Source organism: Asterias rubens, chromosome 9 (genome assembly GCF_902459465.1).
Source record: "Asterias rubens chromosome 9, eAstRub1.3, whole genome shotgun sequence".
Lineage (NCBI taxonomy): Eukaryota > Metazoa > Echinodermata > Asteroidea > Forcipulatida > Asteriidae > Asterias > Asterias rubens.
The window spans coordinates 15353011-15368103 of NC_047070.1; the positions used below are offsets into that span (position 1 = coordinate 15353011).

At 38.8% G+C, this 15093-nt stretch overlaps 1 protein-coding gene across 1 annotated transcript; it reads right to left on the reverse strand.

Annotated features, from left to right (window-relative positions):
* Window positions 1-8336: 8336 nt before the first annotated feature.
* LOC117294870 (phospholysine phosphohistidine inorganic pyrophosphate phosphatase-like) lies at window positions 8337-15007 on the reverse strand. Its single transcript, XM_033777411.1, has 7 exons — window positions 14873-15007; window positions 13192-13379; window positions 12380-12536; window positions 11290-11353; window positions 10812-10904; window positions 9339-9430; window positions 8337-8556 (listed from the first exon to the last, which is right to left on the reverse strand). Exons 1-7 carry the CDS (start codon window positions 14998-15000, stop codon window positions 8469-8471), a joined length of 810 nt encoding a protein of 269 aa, XP_033633302.1. The 5' UTR covers window positions 15001-15007; the 3' UTR covers window positions 8337-8468.
* Between the last annotated feature and the right edge of the window lie 86 nt (window positions 15008-15093).

Here is a 15093-nt window from a genome sequence, read left to right on the forward strand (position 1 = left end):
TTTGACTAGCTCTCAGCACCCTTGATGAAACACCATGACCAAACTTGATGGATATTTATACCATGAGAATAGAGAGCAACAGCAACAATCCCATTATTCACTCACTGACTTACTTTTTAAGTAGACTCCCTTTACTCTGAAGATTGTTCCTCAAAATCATGTCTCAGCTTGCCAAAAGTTTCAAGTGGTAGGCAGTCATCATGAGTGTCTGGAGAAGTCGATCCCTGTCCGATGCATCTTGTGATCATTTCCATCCTAGTAGGTGGACATCTCAACTGTATTGATGGTTCATCAACTTCACCTTGCCAGAACAAGACGTGGTGGATATCCTTGACAGCCATCTGAAAGAGAAAAAGTACTATAGAGCAGGAGTAAGTAAAGGTACTTTGAAAAACTGTTTGATGAATGCTACACTTGCTTCTGTCTGAAGGTTTGTCATTTTAAAGTGTCCAGTGTCTTTAAGTGGATGGTACTCTTTTTGTTTTAAAGAATGCATTGAATCAAACCTTCATAACACATTTCTGTCATAGAATTTTAGGATCAGGGGAAAGGTATATCATTTGCTGAGACAACAGTTCTAGCATTGCAAGATTTAACTCTTAAAACCCCTTACACTCAAGCTTGTTATGCTGATTGCTTTGGTAATGACCTCCAGAGGACAGTCGTTAAAATGATTAAATTTGAATAATTTAATATCTACTGATGCTCCTTATACTTTTAATTTTAGTAATTTGCTCAAACACTGACAATTGGAAGGCAGCCATCTAAGTGTCTGGTGAAGTCGAGATCCCTGTCCAATGCATCTGGTGATCATTTCCATCCTAGTAGGTGGACATCTCAACTCTATGGATGGTTTATCAACTTCACCTTGCCAGAACAAGACATGGTGGATATCCTGGCAGCCATCTGGAAGAGAAAAAGTACTAGAAGTAAGTTAAGGTACTTTGAAAAACTTGTTGATGAATGCCACACTTGCTTCTGTCTGAAGGCATGCTGATCTTCTGCAGAAGGAAATATTTCTCCCTCAGCAAAGAACAATCTTGTATTTTTACTTGACACCAGTGGTAATTACTCAAAATAATTTAAAGCATAAAACCTTACTTGGTAACGAGTAACGGGGAGAGGTTGATAGTATAAAACATTGTGAGAAATGTCTCCCTCTGAAGTGCCATAGTTTTAAAGAAAGAAGTAATTTTCCACAAATTTTTATTTGAGACCTCAGAATTAGGTTTTGAGGTCTCGAAATCAAGCATCTGAAAGCACACAACTTTGTGTGACAAGGGTGTTCTTTCTTTCATCGTTATCTCACAACTTTGATGACCAGTTGAGCTAAAATTTTACAGGTTTGTCATTTTAAAGTGTCCAGTGTCTTTAAGTGAATTGTACTGTTTTTGTTTATGAATCAAACCTTCCTAACACTTCTCTGTCATAGGATTTTAGGATCAGGGGAAAGATACATCATTTGCTGAGACGACAGTTATAGCATTGCCAAGATTTAACCTTTAAAACCCTTACACTCAAGCTTGTTATGCTGATTGCTTTGGTAACGGCCTCCAGAGGACAGTCGTTAAAATTGTTTAATTTGAATAATTTAACATCTCCTGATGCTTCTTTTACTTTTAATTTCAGTAATTTGCTCAAACACTGAGCAATTGATATTGATACCATGAGAATAGAGAGCAACAGCAACAATCCAATTATTCACTCACTGACTTATTTATTAAGTAGACTGCCTTACCTCTGAAGATTGTTCCTCCAAGTTATGTCTCAGCTGGCTAAAAGTTTCAAGTGGAAGGCAGTCATCATGACTGGAGAAGTCGAGATCCCTGTCCAATGCATCTGGTGATCATTTCCATCCTTGTAGGTGGACATCTCAACTGTATGGATGGTTCATCTGCTTCACCTTGCCAGAACAAGACGTGGTGGATATCCTTGGCAGCCATCTGAAAGAGAAAAAGTACTACAGAGCAGGAGTAAGTAAAGGTACTTTGAAAAACTGTTTGATGAATGCTACACTTGCTTCTGTCTGAAGGTATGCCGATTTTCTGCGAAAGGAAATGTTTCTCCCCCAGCAAAGAACAATTCGAGCGTACAGTTCCAGCATTGCAAGCTTGTTATGCTGATTGCTTTTCTTGAATTATTAAACATCTACAGATGATTCTTTTACTTTTAATTTCATTAATTTGCTCAAACACTGAGCAGACCTGGTTGGTTATGTTAAAGGATTGGGGTAGTTTTTGTAACATAAAACACAATGTCCACAGATTTACATTAAACTTACAGAGTTTGAAGATATAGATATAAGAAGGTTTCCCTTAAAATATTACTTATTGTGGAAATACTTTGAAGAAAAGCGACAGCTGAGTAGCCAAAAAACCGTATAGTGTGGCCTGCCAACACACTTTTTCCACAAATACAGCAACAAAATAGTCATTCCGTAGGACCACGGCAACTATGATTTCTCATCCGCCATTTTTAAAGACTGGAATTCTTTGCCCCCAGCAATAACATTCAACCTCACCAAGTATCTAAAACAAAAAAATAAGCCATCCCATCTACAGCACACGTGCACTAGCTCATGTATTATGAATGTACTACGGCGGGTGAAGTCGCCAGTTTTAAAAACAAATTCTGCTGATGACCAAATAATAAACTCATAGTTTATGGAATTCTGAGACAAGAGGGAAAAGTATCAATTTGAATTTCCAAACGAGAAATACATGAAATTACATTTTACTATTAATTTATATAGGAAAATGGGTGAAAATGAGGAAATAATGGGCATTTACCTTGACGACTTTTGTTCACACGTTGGCCATGTTGGCAATCCAGTCAGAAAAGGCGGAGTACGCGTGCGCAGGTTTAAATGGCTCGCGCGCTTGACGTATGGAGAGCCGTATGCATTGATCTCATTAGTAGAGATCAATGGCCGTATGGCTACGACTCAATCTCGTCCCCATGGTTTACTTTATTTTCAAGGCATGTTTACAATAGTAAAAACCGCTCGACGCACCCTGGGACGAAGTTGGGAGTGTGTTGTGTTTCCTAGCCGTAGCCGCTAATTCGGACACGGCTTACCGTGAGCTCTGTCACACTAGCCTCAGCTCACTGGTCTCAATATATAGCGCCCTCTATGATTCCAAAACTTTTTTTGAAGAAGTGTTTTGAAATTTAAATTTTGTTCTGTAGTTCATTACATATTTTTAAAAAGTGTCTCAGGTCTCTATAGCAGTCACTATTAAGCTATATTCATAAGTATTGTTAATAAGAAGTATTGCCATATATTATGAACCAAAAGGGAAATTATGACTGGGTATTTTAATTGGGGTGGAACAAAAACAAATTACAAGAGTGGGGCTGGAACCTTTGATGTACAAACATTATGCACAGGCTGCATGCAGACAATTGAAAATGCAAGATAATAAAAATAATTACATCACCTCGGACAAACCCCCGGATAAACATGTATTTATTTCTTTTATTTACCCAGGGTGGGCCAAATCAGTAAAAAAATGGTTTCAATTTGGGCCCTGCGAACAAACTAACATGTTAAAAGTAAACATAAAATCACATGATAAAATAACGATATAAAATTACGGAAAATTAAAAGCAATGAACAAATAAGAGTTAACAAATATTACACGAGTAAATTTTATGAACTATCACAGTAAGAGGAGGTTTATAAAAACAAAATAACCCGTCCCTATATAGATATTCACGAACTTAAAAATAATTTGATTTATATAAATGTACAACAATAAAAGGCGGGGAAAACTGCCAAGAAGTACGAATAAAAGCGACTCACAATATGTACAGAGTATAAATTAAGCGATTAAGAATTCAAAAAGCTCAGTTTTAAAAACAGAGAGAGACTCAATTATTCTTTAGACTAACTGGCAGATAGTTCCACATTTTGGCCCCAGAAAAGGCAAAGCTTGAGCATAAATACGCTTTCTGTCTTTGCCATGGGAACTCTCAGAGTAAGGTTATCATTTTGTCGAGTGTAACAGCTGTTGGTGAAATGACTGAACATTCCGATGCTCTACCAACTGATGAGCTGTGTTGGCGGTCTCCCTTTTAAATTTGTCAATATCTTTTTCGGTGGTGCCATCCAACCGTTAACTGCAGTGTTTCAGATATCAAATATTTAATAAAAAAGTATTGTCTTCAGATTTGAAAGAAACCAATAAAATGTGTGAAGCCTCATTGGAATTCGAAACGGGATCAATAAATCAGCAACCCAAATTACCAGTTATTTAATTTACGTGCTCTGTTTTATTTCACTACAACACTATATCGCACAATGTTTCACAAATAGAAAATACACTTATAGATCTCTATATCCTGTAATACTTGATCAACAGAAAAAAAACAGTGTATTTCTTTGGCATAGGTGGGTATTCTTTACCAACTATCGGGCCAATCCCAACTATCTTCATTCACAGTGAGTAGTAGGGATTCATGTCATGGCAAAAAGGTTTCAACCCACAGACATAAAGAAGCAATAGACGGACAGCACCTAGAGAAATCAACGTCTAGATACCATTATTTTTATAACACCCGACTATATCCCTAACCGTGGGCAAACTTCTGTGAAAACGCAAGAGAAAACACGTGTAAAGCAATTGGCAGTGGGGAGATGATCATTATTTTTTTATTTTCCTTTTTGAAGATTAAAAAACGGTAAAGTAGGCCTATAACAGTTTGTTTTTCATTTTTTCCCTTTATAAGACTAAAAAAAGCGGATAAAGGTAAAAGGTTCATTTTTACTTTTCCCCTTAGAAGATTTAAAAACGGTTAAGGGTAAAGGGATTGTTTCAAACCCAGTTGGTTTGCGTTCCAGCAAAAAACAAATCAGGCTTTTCGCTGTGCTCCTTTTTTGTTCTCGAGATTTGTCCTTATCGGAATATCGGTCGTATTAATATATTGCCAAATTTCTAGAAAATAAAGGGGCACCCCAGTTACCGGGTCTAGTTTAGCAGGTAGATTCAAACTTTCTTACCCATGACTCTCCAGCCTGCCCACACCTCATCATTTCTTTGCCATATTGGATGAACATAATCTTCACTCATGACGGCAACCGCTTCAAAATAACCACTGAAAGGATTATAAATTGCCGTAGCAGCAGAAAAAAGATAGGGTGTGGCATCGCCGATTCTCTCCCAATGCAAGAATTTCCCGTTGATTCCCTTATGACACCAAAAAAAGGGTAGACTTATGGGAGATAGTACGAGCAAATACCACAATCTGGTTCTTGTAGATCCCCACACTGACAGAGTCAAGTCCATTCAATGTCGCTCCCTCTTCGAAGGCCAGTTTGGATGTTGAGATTCGGGTCCAATTGCCGAAGTTGAACGCTCTTAATTGTTCCAGGTAGTAGCTGTTGCTTCGTGTACACCTGGGGCCAATTTCATAGAGCTGCTTAAGCACAAAACTTGCTTAACCCCCCCCCCCCCCTTAAGCACAAAAATAGCTCGCTTATTTTACACATGTTACTGGCCAAAATTTCATGACATATAAATTGCTTGTGACTGTATTTAGCTGTTGTTTAACCATCCTTACTCTATGGTTTAACTAGCATAACAATTGAGTGGAGTCTTCGCAGGTAATCTGATTTTACTAAGCAAGGATTTTTTTGCTTAAGCAAAATTGTGTGCTTAAGCAGCTCTATGAAATGGCCCTGGCCATCAGAAGCCTGCGTGTACAAAAAGCTGGATTTGTTTTTCGCTGGAATACAAACCAACCGGGTTCGAAACAAAAAACCTTGAGGCCCATGGGTGCTCCCAAGTCAACCCATGATCGTACGAGGGAGGCAGATTCGGTGAGGTGACATTGTTGTATACTTTACTCACTTACTTACTTTACTTGTATAGTCCATCGATGCTTGTATAGGGCAATGGTTGTCAGCAATGTACCACCCGAGGTGTGAAGCTACCGGTGCGTTGTCTTTGTCGAGGAGATTTTTAGTCACAAACAGTCGCCTGTCAATTAATTCTGTGCTGTTTGTTGTTGGAACCTTAGAGCCTATCCCCTTTGCCAACATTGGGAGAAATAGGAGCAGAATTCGAAACCACACCATTTCTAAAATGAAAGGGGTTTGACAGGTAGTATTTTATAAACAAAACCATAATTCACACTTCCCAGCACGATCGACGCGTGATGGCGCTGTGTACTCTCCAAAAAAAACTGTGGTTGCCTCTCAGAGGGCGGAGCGAGCCCCCACTCCCTTTTTAAAATGTAAAAAGAACAAGGAAAACGAACCTTGCCCCCTTTATCCCCTCCCAAATCTTTGTAAGGAAACCAAAACGAACCGATTCCCGTTCCTATCTCAGTTTTCAAATTTTTGAAAAGGAAAAAGGAAAAAGCAAACCCTTTTCCTTTTACCGTTTTGGAATCCACACGGACGGAAAAGAAAAAACGAAACCCTTTACCGGCGATCGTGTCATGGAACGCCAAACAGGCAATTAAAAAACGGGTTTGTTTTTCCTTTTTCCTTTTTGAAGATTAAAACACGGTAAAGGGTTATCGGTTTGTTTTTCGTTTTTGAAGATTAAAAAAGGGCAAAGGGAAAAGGGTTTGTTTTTCGTGTTTTCTTTTTGAAGATAAAAAACGGTAATGGGTAAAGGGTTTGTTTTTCGTTGTTTTCTTTTTGAAGATAAAAAACGGTAATGGGTAAAGGGTTTGTTTTTCGTTGTTTTCTTTTTGAAGATAAAAAAAAACGGTAATGGGTAAAGGGTTTGTTTTTCCCGTTTCCTTTTTTAAGATTAAAAAATGGTAAAGGGTAAAGGGTTTGTTTTTCCTTTTTGAATATTAAATAATGGTAATGGGTAAAGGGTTTGTTTTTCCTTTTTCTTTTTTGAAGATTAACAAACGGTAATGGGTAAAGGGTTTGTTTTGTAGTTCATTACTATATTTAAAAAGGGTCTAGGGTCTCTATAGTAGTCACTATTAAGCTATATTCATAAGTATTTTATATAAAAAGTATTGCCATATAAACCAAAAGGGAAAGTAACTGGGTATTTTACTTGGGGTTGAACAAAAGAAATTACAAGAGTGGGACTAGAACCTATGACCCCCGGATAAACATTCCGACGCTCTACCAACTGGGCTATGTTGGCGGTCTCCCTATTAAATTTGTCAATATCTTTGTTCGGGGTTGTGTTGTAGCCAGGGGTCACAACAAAATTGCAAAACAACCTGGGAAGCGGAAGCCAGGGGATCACCTTAAGGGGATGCAACTTTTTATTTCAGATATCAAATGTTTAATAAAAAAAGTATTGTCTCCAGGTTTGAAAGAAACCAATAAAATGTGTGAAGCCTCATTGGAATTCGAAACGGGATCAATAAATCAGCAACCCAAATTACCAGTTATTTAATTTACGTGCTCTGTTTTATTTCACTACAACACTATATCGCACAATGTTCCACAAATAGAAAATATACTCATAGATCTCTATATCCTGTAATACTTTATCAACAGAAAAAAAACAGTGTATTTCTTTTTAAAGATAAGACTCCATAAAAATAAAAAAAACAATAGTGCAAAATAATACTGACACTATGTCTAACCTGTGGGCATGGTGGTTCAAGTTTAGAACTCCTTGTTACAGAGGCCACCGTCCCCACTTTTTATTTTTCAAATTTAATGCCTAACCATTTTATATTTTGATGAAGTTTGAATGTTAAAGCCTGAGAAACATGTTAATGTTCAAATACTGACCTGTGGTGTGATTGTTAAGTGTACATCCGAAATAGTTTTTCACCTTGAAAAGTTTAAAATTATTCTACTTGTTAACAATTAAAATTGGACCCTATTGGTAAGTGTTATTTATTTTTAGCTATCAAAGACCAGTCTTCTCACTTGGTGTATCTCAACTTATGCATAAAATAACAAACCTGTGAAAATTTGAGCTCAATTGGTCCTCAAAGTTGCGAGATAATAATGTGGAAAAAACACCCTTGTCACACGAAGTTATGTGCTTTCGAATACTATGTTACTTCAGAGGGAGTCGTTTCTCACAATGTTTTATACTATCAACCTCTCCCCATTACTTGTTACCAAGTAAGGCTTTATGTTTATAACTACTTTGAGTAATTACCAATAGCGTCCAGTACCTTTAATCAGAATGCAGCATCAAAGTCCAGCTTTCTCCAGTAGACAATCTGGAGTCTACTGGCCCGGTTTTTAAAGTACCGGCCTCTGGTCTAGTGTTAATTTCCAGCCCTGGTGGGGGTAGGGGCTGAGTGTTAGGGTAGAACGGTTGCACAGCCCTGTATGCTTCGTTTTTGAAAGGCATTTTCTCCTTAGTGAAGAAAACCCAATGAGGAAATTGTAAATTTCTATCGGAGCATTTCAAGTGCACCAAGGCAATGACCAGGACCATGGAGGCAATCGCCTTTGTTGCCTCCGTGGAGTACCAGGACTGGTTGCATGGTGTCAGACCACAAGACCTCAATCAGCATGTCAATCAGTTCCCGAGTATTAAATCAACAGCTTGCGCCAAGTTGTTTACAAACCCATCTGGTGTGACTACAGACTGACTCTCATCTTCAGGTCTGTGGACAGATTCAAGACAAATACAATATTTATTACAAAGCAATTCATCAAAGAAGAACAACAGTAAAGACCAGGGCCCAATTATGTGCAAGCGCCGAATTTCTGTGCTAGCCTTGTAAGCGTAGAATGCCTAGTAAGGTTGAGTACGCACGCGCAGAAGCCAAAATTTGCCGCTTACCCGTGAAATACGCTTGCCGTAAGCACAGAATTCCATGCTTCCGTGAGCGTCGATTCTGTGCTTACGGTAAGCAGAGTCATGAAATTGGGCCCAAGAGACTTCTGATGATTCTTGGAATGAATCATGAATCATTTCTCTAGCACAAATAATTGTCTGTCAGACCTGAAAAAAGATCATACCTCAACATGAAATGAAAAAAATCTGAATAAAGAAACACAAGAATTGTGCGTTGATGAACACAAATGCCCAGCTGATATAGTCTAATTCGTTTTGAGTTATCGCTCAGACACGAATTGCTTTTTTTAATTTTAACCATAAAGACATTGATATTCATCCAAGGGGTTTCCAGAAAACATTAGGCTTCCAAGTGGATCTCAAAGCCAATCAATAAACCACGTTTGGCTTTGATATGCCGAGTCCCTCTTGAATTATCTCTTGGAGAACATTTGCACGCAACGAAACACTAATGTATTGACCCCCAGGCATAAACACAGAAGGACAAAGCACTTACCCGCTCGACTTTCGACTGAATTGCTTTATACATGAGTTTTGTCCCATCAATCCTTCAAGAAAATTTAATCATAGATAAATAAAATCTTTTACCTGAATTTCCCAGTCCTGACTTGAACTCCTTTTATTCCAGATCTTTGAGCTCCACCGATATCGTTTAATATATCATCTCCAATCATGACTGCCTGTAACATCAAAATGAATAATTAGATTTCTTCAAATCTTAGTAGGGTGTCATGGCTGAGTGGTTATAGAAGAGCATCAAATTCAAGTTCTGGTGGTTAAGTCATCGGAGTGTGGGTTCAGGTCCCAGCCGTGACAGTTGTGTACTTGAGCAAGATACTTTACTATAATTGCTTCTCTTCACCCAGGGGTATAAATGGGTACCTGCGAGGGTAGAGGTTGATATCGTGTATGAAAAAAACGTTTGGTTGCCCAGGTTGTATACTCCCAAGGGAGCTGATAAAAATTAAAGGAATGTTATTGGCCCAATGTAAAGGGGTCAATTTCACAAAGAGTTAGGACTAGTTGTAACTTAGGACCAGTCCTAGGAGATATTAAAAACGTATGGGTAGTCCTAAGTTAGGACGAGTAACTTGTCCTAAGCCGAGATAAGACTAGTCTTAACTCTTTGTGAAATCCACCCCAGGGGACTGAAAAGGCATAGTTATTGAGAAATGGCTGTATAAGAACTAGTTATTGTTATTTTAATAAAAATATAATTACAGTAGTCCTATGTCTACAGTCATTTATTTATCTCTAACTAGAGTATAATACAATCCATTGTGAATGCCTTTAGAGGTGTACATGTACAACTTTTGCCAAACAGATCTCAGATAGAAAATGTTTGCAAAATTCTTTCATCAAATTGGTTATGCAACAAGGGCTGTTATGTAGCACAATTGCTGTTACGCAAGCAAATATATAATGAAAAACTTTGATACAAGTTTAAACAATGAGCTTACCAAATTTAACCAAATTTAAATTGTTAACAGGTACATTTTTCTAATGAGACTTTTAGGCCAACATTAAAAAGCGGTTCTAGGAAACTGAAATAATTGTCACCACTTTCCATACAGATGGAGTTCCCAAGATACAGAAAGAATATTATGAGTCCCTTACCTCACGCTAAAACAGGATATAGACGTCTTTTCTTGCAACAAAGGACTTGTGATGTTGATGGTTGATAGTTAGTATTGACTTGCCTTTTATATGCACGTCCCGAGCTAATGCAAATCAGGGTAAAAATTCACCTTTGGCAATCAATATGGCCGTAACTGCGAATCTTTAATAGGACAATCCAACAGGAAAATCCACCAGAGTTTACAACAAATTGGTATTTTAGTGATTACTCGTTGTTATAGTAGGCAAGGCAGTCCCGGGAAACACCCAGTGAGGATACTGATCTTTGCAAATTACAAAACGTACCCAGGGATGGATTTCACAAAGAGTGAAGACTAAGTCTTATCTTGAGTGTGGACTAGCTTTAAGTTTGTAATAACTCCTAAAGATTCCTAGGACTAGTCCTAAGTTAGATCTTATTGAAATCGACCTCTGATTTAGTACCTTTTCTACTGGAACCTGCATGTCTTGAAGAGCACCAAGGAAGAAACCCTGATCCGGTTTACCAACTACTTCTGCTTTGCATCCTGCTGCAAACTGAAGACAAAGGAACAATACTGTTATCATTTTGCTACCCTTCTGTTTCTCACCAGTGCCATCACTGCGCCTGCTACAGTATGATATTTAATGGCAAATCAAGATTTCAACGAGAGCAAAGTTATTTTGGATTCTGAAAAGTTTCCTATTTAACTGAAAAGAATTTTGTTACACAGTACTCTATTCCAGAATAATGATCGGCCTTTTCAATCTATGACCGCTTTATAGCCCCTGGTCTGCCCTGGCAAATGGACATATTCCGGGCAATAGCCATCCATACTCCGAAGTATGGGGTAAGCGGTAAAACCAGTCTCGGCGCCTCCCAGGGCGGTAGTCCACAGTTTAAGAAAAACAGAACGAAAAGGGCTTTAGAGATTTAAATTACCTCAAGTGCTGTCATGAAACCCCCAACATCCATCATCAAACCATCTTTCTCCTTGTAGTAACGTCTGAAAAAAAATAAAAAAAATATTATGATTGAGATTGAGGTTCCATGATTCCAGGTGGTTGAAGACTATAGGATGGATCTAAACACAGGTATAATGAAGCGGTTTTCCCCTAAGGAGTAGGGCAGAAAATGGCAGGACATGATCAAAAGCAAGAGTGAGGTAAATCAAGAGCAACAGCATGTTTAGTACCCAACAGCCTTTCTGGTACATATCGTTGTTCAGTCTGCCTAGTCCCAACTGGTGTAGTCTGTCTAGTACCAAATGATGTACAACCCGTTTAGTACCCAACAGCCTGTCTAGTACATATCGTTGTCTGGTCTGCATAGTACCAAACGGTGTACAGTCTGTCTAGTACCAAAGGATGTAGTTTGTTTAGTACCTGTAACAGCCTGTCTAGTACCTAAGTTGTCCAGTCTGCCTGGTACCAAAGGGTGTACAGTCTGTCTAGTACCAAAGGATGTAGTTTGTTTAGTACCTGTAACAGCCTGTCTAGTACCTAAGTTGTCCAGTCTGCCTGGTACCAAAGGGTGTACAGTCTGTCTAGTACCAAAGGATGTAGTTTGTTTAGTACCTGTAACAGCCTGTCTAGTACCTAAGTCGTCCAGTCTGCCTGGTACCAAAGGGTGTACAGTCTGTCTAGTACCAAAGGATGTAGTTTGTTTAGTACCTGTAACAGCCTGTCTAGTACCTAAGTTGTCCAGTCTGCCTGGTATCAAAGGGTGTACAGTCTGTCTAGTACCAAAGGATGTACATGTAGTTTGTTTAGTACCTGTAACAGCCTGTCTAGTACCTAAGTTGTCCAGTCTGCCTGGTACCAAAGGGTGTACAGTCTGTCTAGTACCAAAGGATGTAGTTTGTTTAGTACCTGTAACAGCCTGTCTAGTACCTTCAGTTGTCCAGTCTGGTAACCATTGTTGTATAATCTGACAAGTACCCAATATTCTGTCTAGTACCTGTAATTGTCTAGTCTTTCTAGTATCCAATGTTATACAGTCTGTTTTGTTCCTCCAAAATTTTTTTACATACCCCTTTCCCATGGAGATCAAAACAGGGTTTTCTTGGCTGATCAAAACTTGGAAGGCCTTGTTCATATTATCATAGGTAAACGCATTGGCAGCATCTCCGATTACAACACAGTCGGGTGGTAACGTCAAATCAAACTCAGAGAAGTCCGGTACTGCATCTAAGGGTAGAACATTTTATAAACTACTTGAGAATTCATGATATATGGAAGAGATTTCTTACTAAATAAAACAAAAATACTCAAAAACTTCCTGAACAGATTTCAGTTCGAGAAAGAATAATAAAATTTTAAAAATCAAATTACTTGGGAAAGAAGTGTGTGATGGCCTAGCCGTTAAGAGCCGGATTCAAACTGCAGAGTGTGTATCTGATTCCTGGTCATGACACCTGTGTCCTTTAAAGCAAGACACTTCAACCATGATGCTTCGACCTTCGGCTGGGACATAAAGCCGTTGGTCCCGTCCATGTGTTGACAGTTGTGTAATGTATGTGTAAGAACCCAGTGCACTTAGAGAAAAGAATTAGGGTTCGCCCCGGTGTTCCTGGTTAAATTGGCAGCATATTGCGCCACAGCACCTTGTATAAACCATTACATGGTGCCATGTAAAAGAAGTAGACCTCATTATTCAAACGTAGTCTCACATACCTTGCAGGAAAATACTGAATGTTGAAGCACCTGGCGTGTCACTGAATGACGGATGAGCACTTTATAAGAAGCCACTAATAACTTAAATAAGCCTCATTTGCTCTCCTATATATAATGTTTTTTTTCTATCCTACATTCCTAAGGAATATATATTGATGAAGAGACAAACCTGGATGAACGAGCAGATAGGGATGTAAAGATTTCCGTTTGATGACTTGACATGCCGCTGGAGCTGGGGAGAAGACTTCATCTAAGCTGATCGGAAATCCTAATCTTACAAGTTTGTCGACAAGATACTGACGAGTACACTGGGTCTCATTAGTACAGAATCTCACCTTAAGAGGAGATGCTTTCAATCTGAAGATAAGTTAAAAAATTTAAAACAATAAATGATCAATTATGTTTCATATTAAATCGAGACCTGAAGAACTTTAACTTAAGCATGTTAAGTTTGGTATCATCCCTATAGACTTAGATGATGTGACCATGGAGGAATAATACACAAGGAGTTTGAACGGTCCGCTAAGCCCCCACATAGCAATGGCAAGATCAATGGATTGTCGTTGTCACCATGGATGATTAAGTTCTCTTTGTGCGCAGGGTCTGTTACCGCTTTGGACTGCACAGTGGAGAAATTACTCGTTTGTGTTTTTTTAATAGTACATAATTCCGAACAAACGAACGAAACATTAATTGCATGCGCAGTAGCTCTATACCACATGTACATGTTAGCTTTATCGTCCGTTCGATGCGCAGTGAGATTCTGATTCTGCTGACGTTTCCTTTTTTAAAATCCAACTTTCAGAAGGAAAGATACGTTGATATTCTGGTAATACAATTATTAATATATGACCGAAATAGTGCTTAAATATTTCTTGGATTTTGATAACTTTGGGCTGATTGTGGCCGGTTAAAAATGACGGTATTTGCTCAGTGAGCCCTTTGTCTACGCATTCGTGCAGACATTTATGTGTTGCGTTGTGGAGCAATTTTTTGGAGTGCGAATGAAAATCTGACTTTTTCAAAAACATCGTACTACGCCGCTACGGTCCTACTAAAAGCCGAAAACGCCCGACAACAAGTCCAGAGCGCCGCCAGCATGCCGCCAACAAGTTTTAAATACCTCAAAAATGGTTAAAAAAACGTGTTTGGACCAGACCATTATGATACGGGTAGATTTAGCACTTGTCAACAACAGAGGGCGGGCTTCATGTGAACACCTTCACTGCAGTGTGCACAGTGCATGACGCCCGCCCTCTTTTGCTAAATCTGACTTACCCGCATCATAATGGACTGGTCCAAACACGATTTTAAGCCAATACGGCGTCCGACTGTTTTCTGTGAAAGTTAAGTTTTTTTTCTGGTTAAAAATTCACACTTTTCGTGAAGTTTTTCCATTAAATTTATGTTTATGTTAGAGAACACACATAGTTCTAATATATCTATGGTTTATTTGCCATTTTTGAGGTATTTAAAACTTGTTGGCGGCGCTCTGGACTTGTTGTCGGCTTGTTGTCGGCTTTTAGTAGGACCCCGCCACTATGATGCACGCGTAATCTTTTAACCTCGGGTCCATATTGTGCAAGCCCAAACAGGGAGACAGCTTTTGTCGCATGCGGTTAGGAAATCTGTGGCGGTACCAGACCTTTGACGTTTGATCTTCTGTTTGTTGTAACTCCTTGTGTATTATTCCTCAATGATGTGACCACTATGTAGTATGTGTCAATTATTAAAAGTCAGTTACTCAGTATCAGCATGGAGCAATTGCTCCATATGGATGGCATGGTATCAGCAGCACTACACTGCGACTAAAAACACTGAAATGTTATGTGGTTATAAATTATATTAACCTTTTAACAGCATCAATTGATCCTTGTATTGGTGTTCCATCACCTTCACCGCCGCTGTCGTACAAAACACCCGATATATCAAGTAAAACTCCATCGATGTCAGAACACCATGCTGGCCTGTCCGCCATTGTATGTAGTTTCACCAGTAGCGTGACTGTTGTTTTGATAGGGCGCCCTCTCTAGATAGGAAAAATGTAGTTCAACGGAGGGGAGGGGCGGGG

What these genes read in the sequence shown, in the direction of transcription:
- LOC117294870 (XM_033777411.1), bottom strand. Translation starts at nt 15,000, where the DNA reads ATGGCGGACAGGCCAGCATGGTGTTCTGACATCGATGGAGTTTTACTT. An exon ending in TTGATCTCCATGGGAAAGGG is followed by an intron (nt 11,354 to 12,379) that starts GTATGTAAAAAA and finishes ATTTTTTTTCAG; the next exon opens with ACGTTACTACAAGGAGAAAG. An exon ending in GTTTCATGACAGCACTTGAG is followed by an intron (nt 10,905 to 11,289) that starts GTAATTTAAATC and finishes CTTTGTCTTCAG; the next exon opens with TTTGCAGCAGGATGCAAAGC.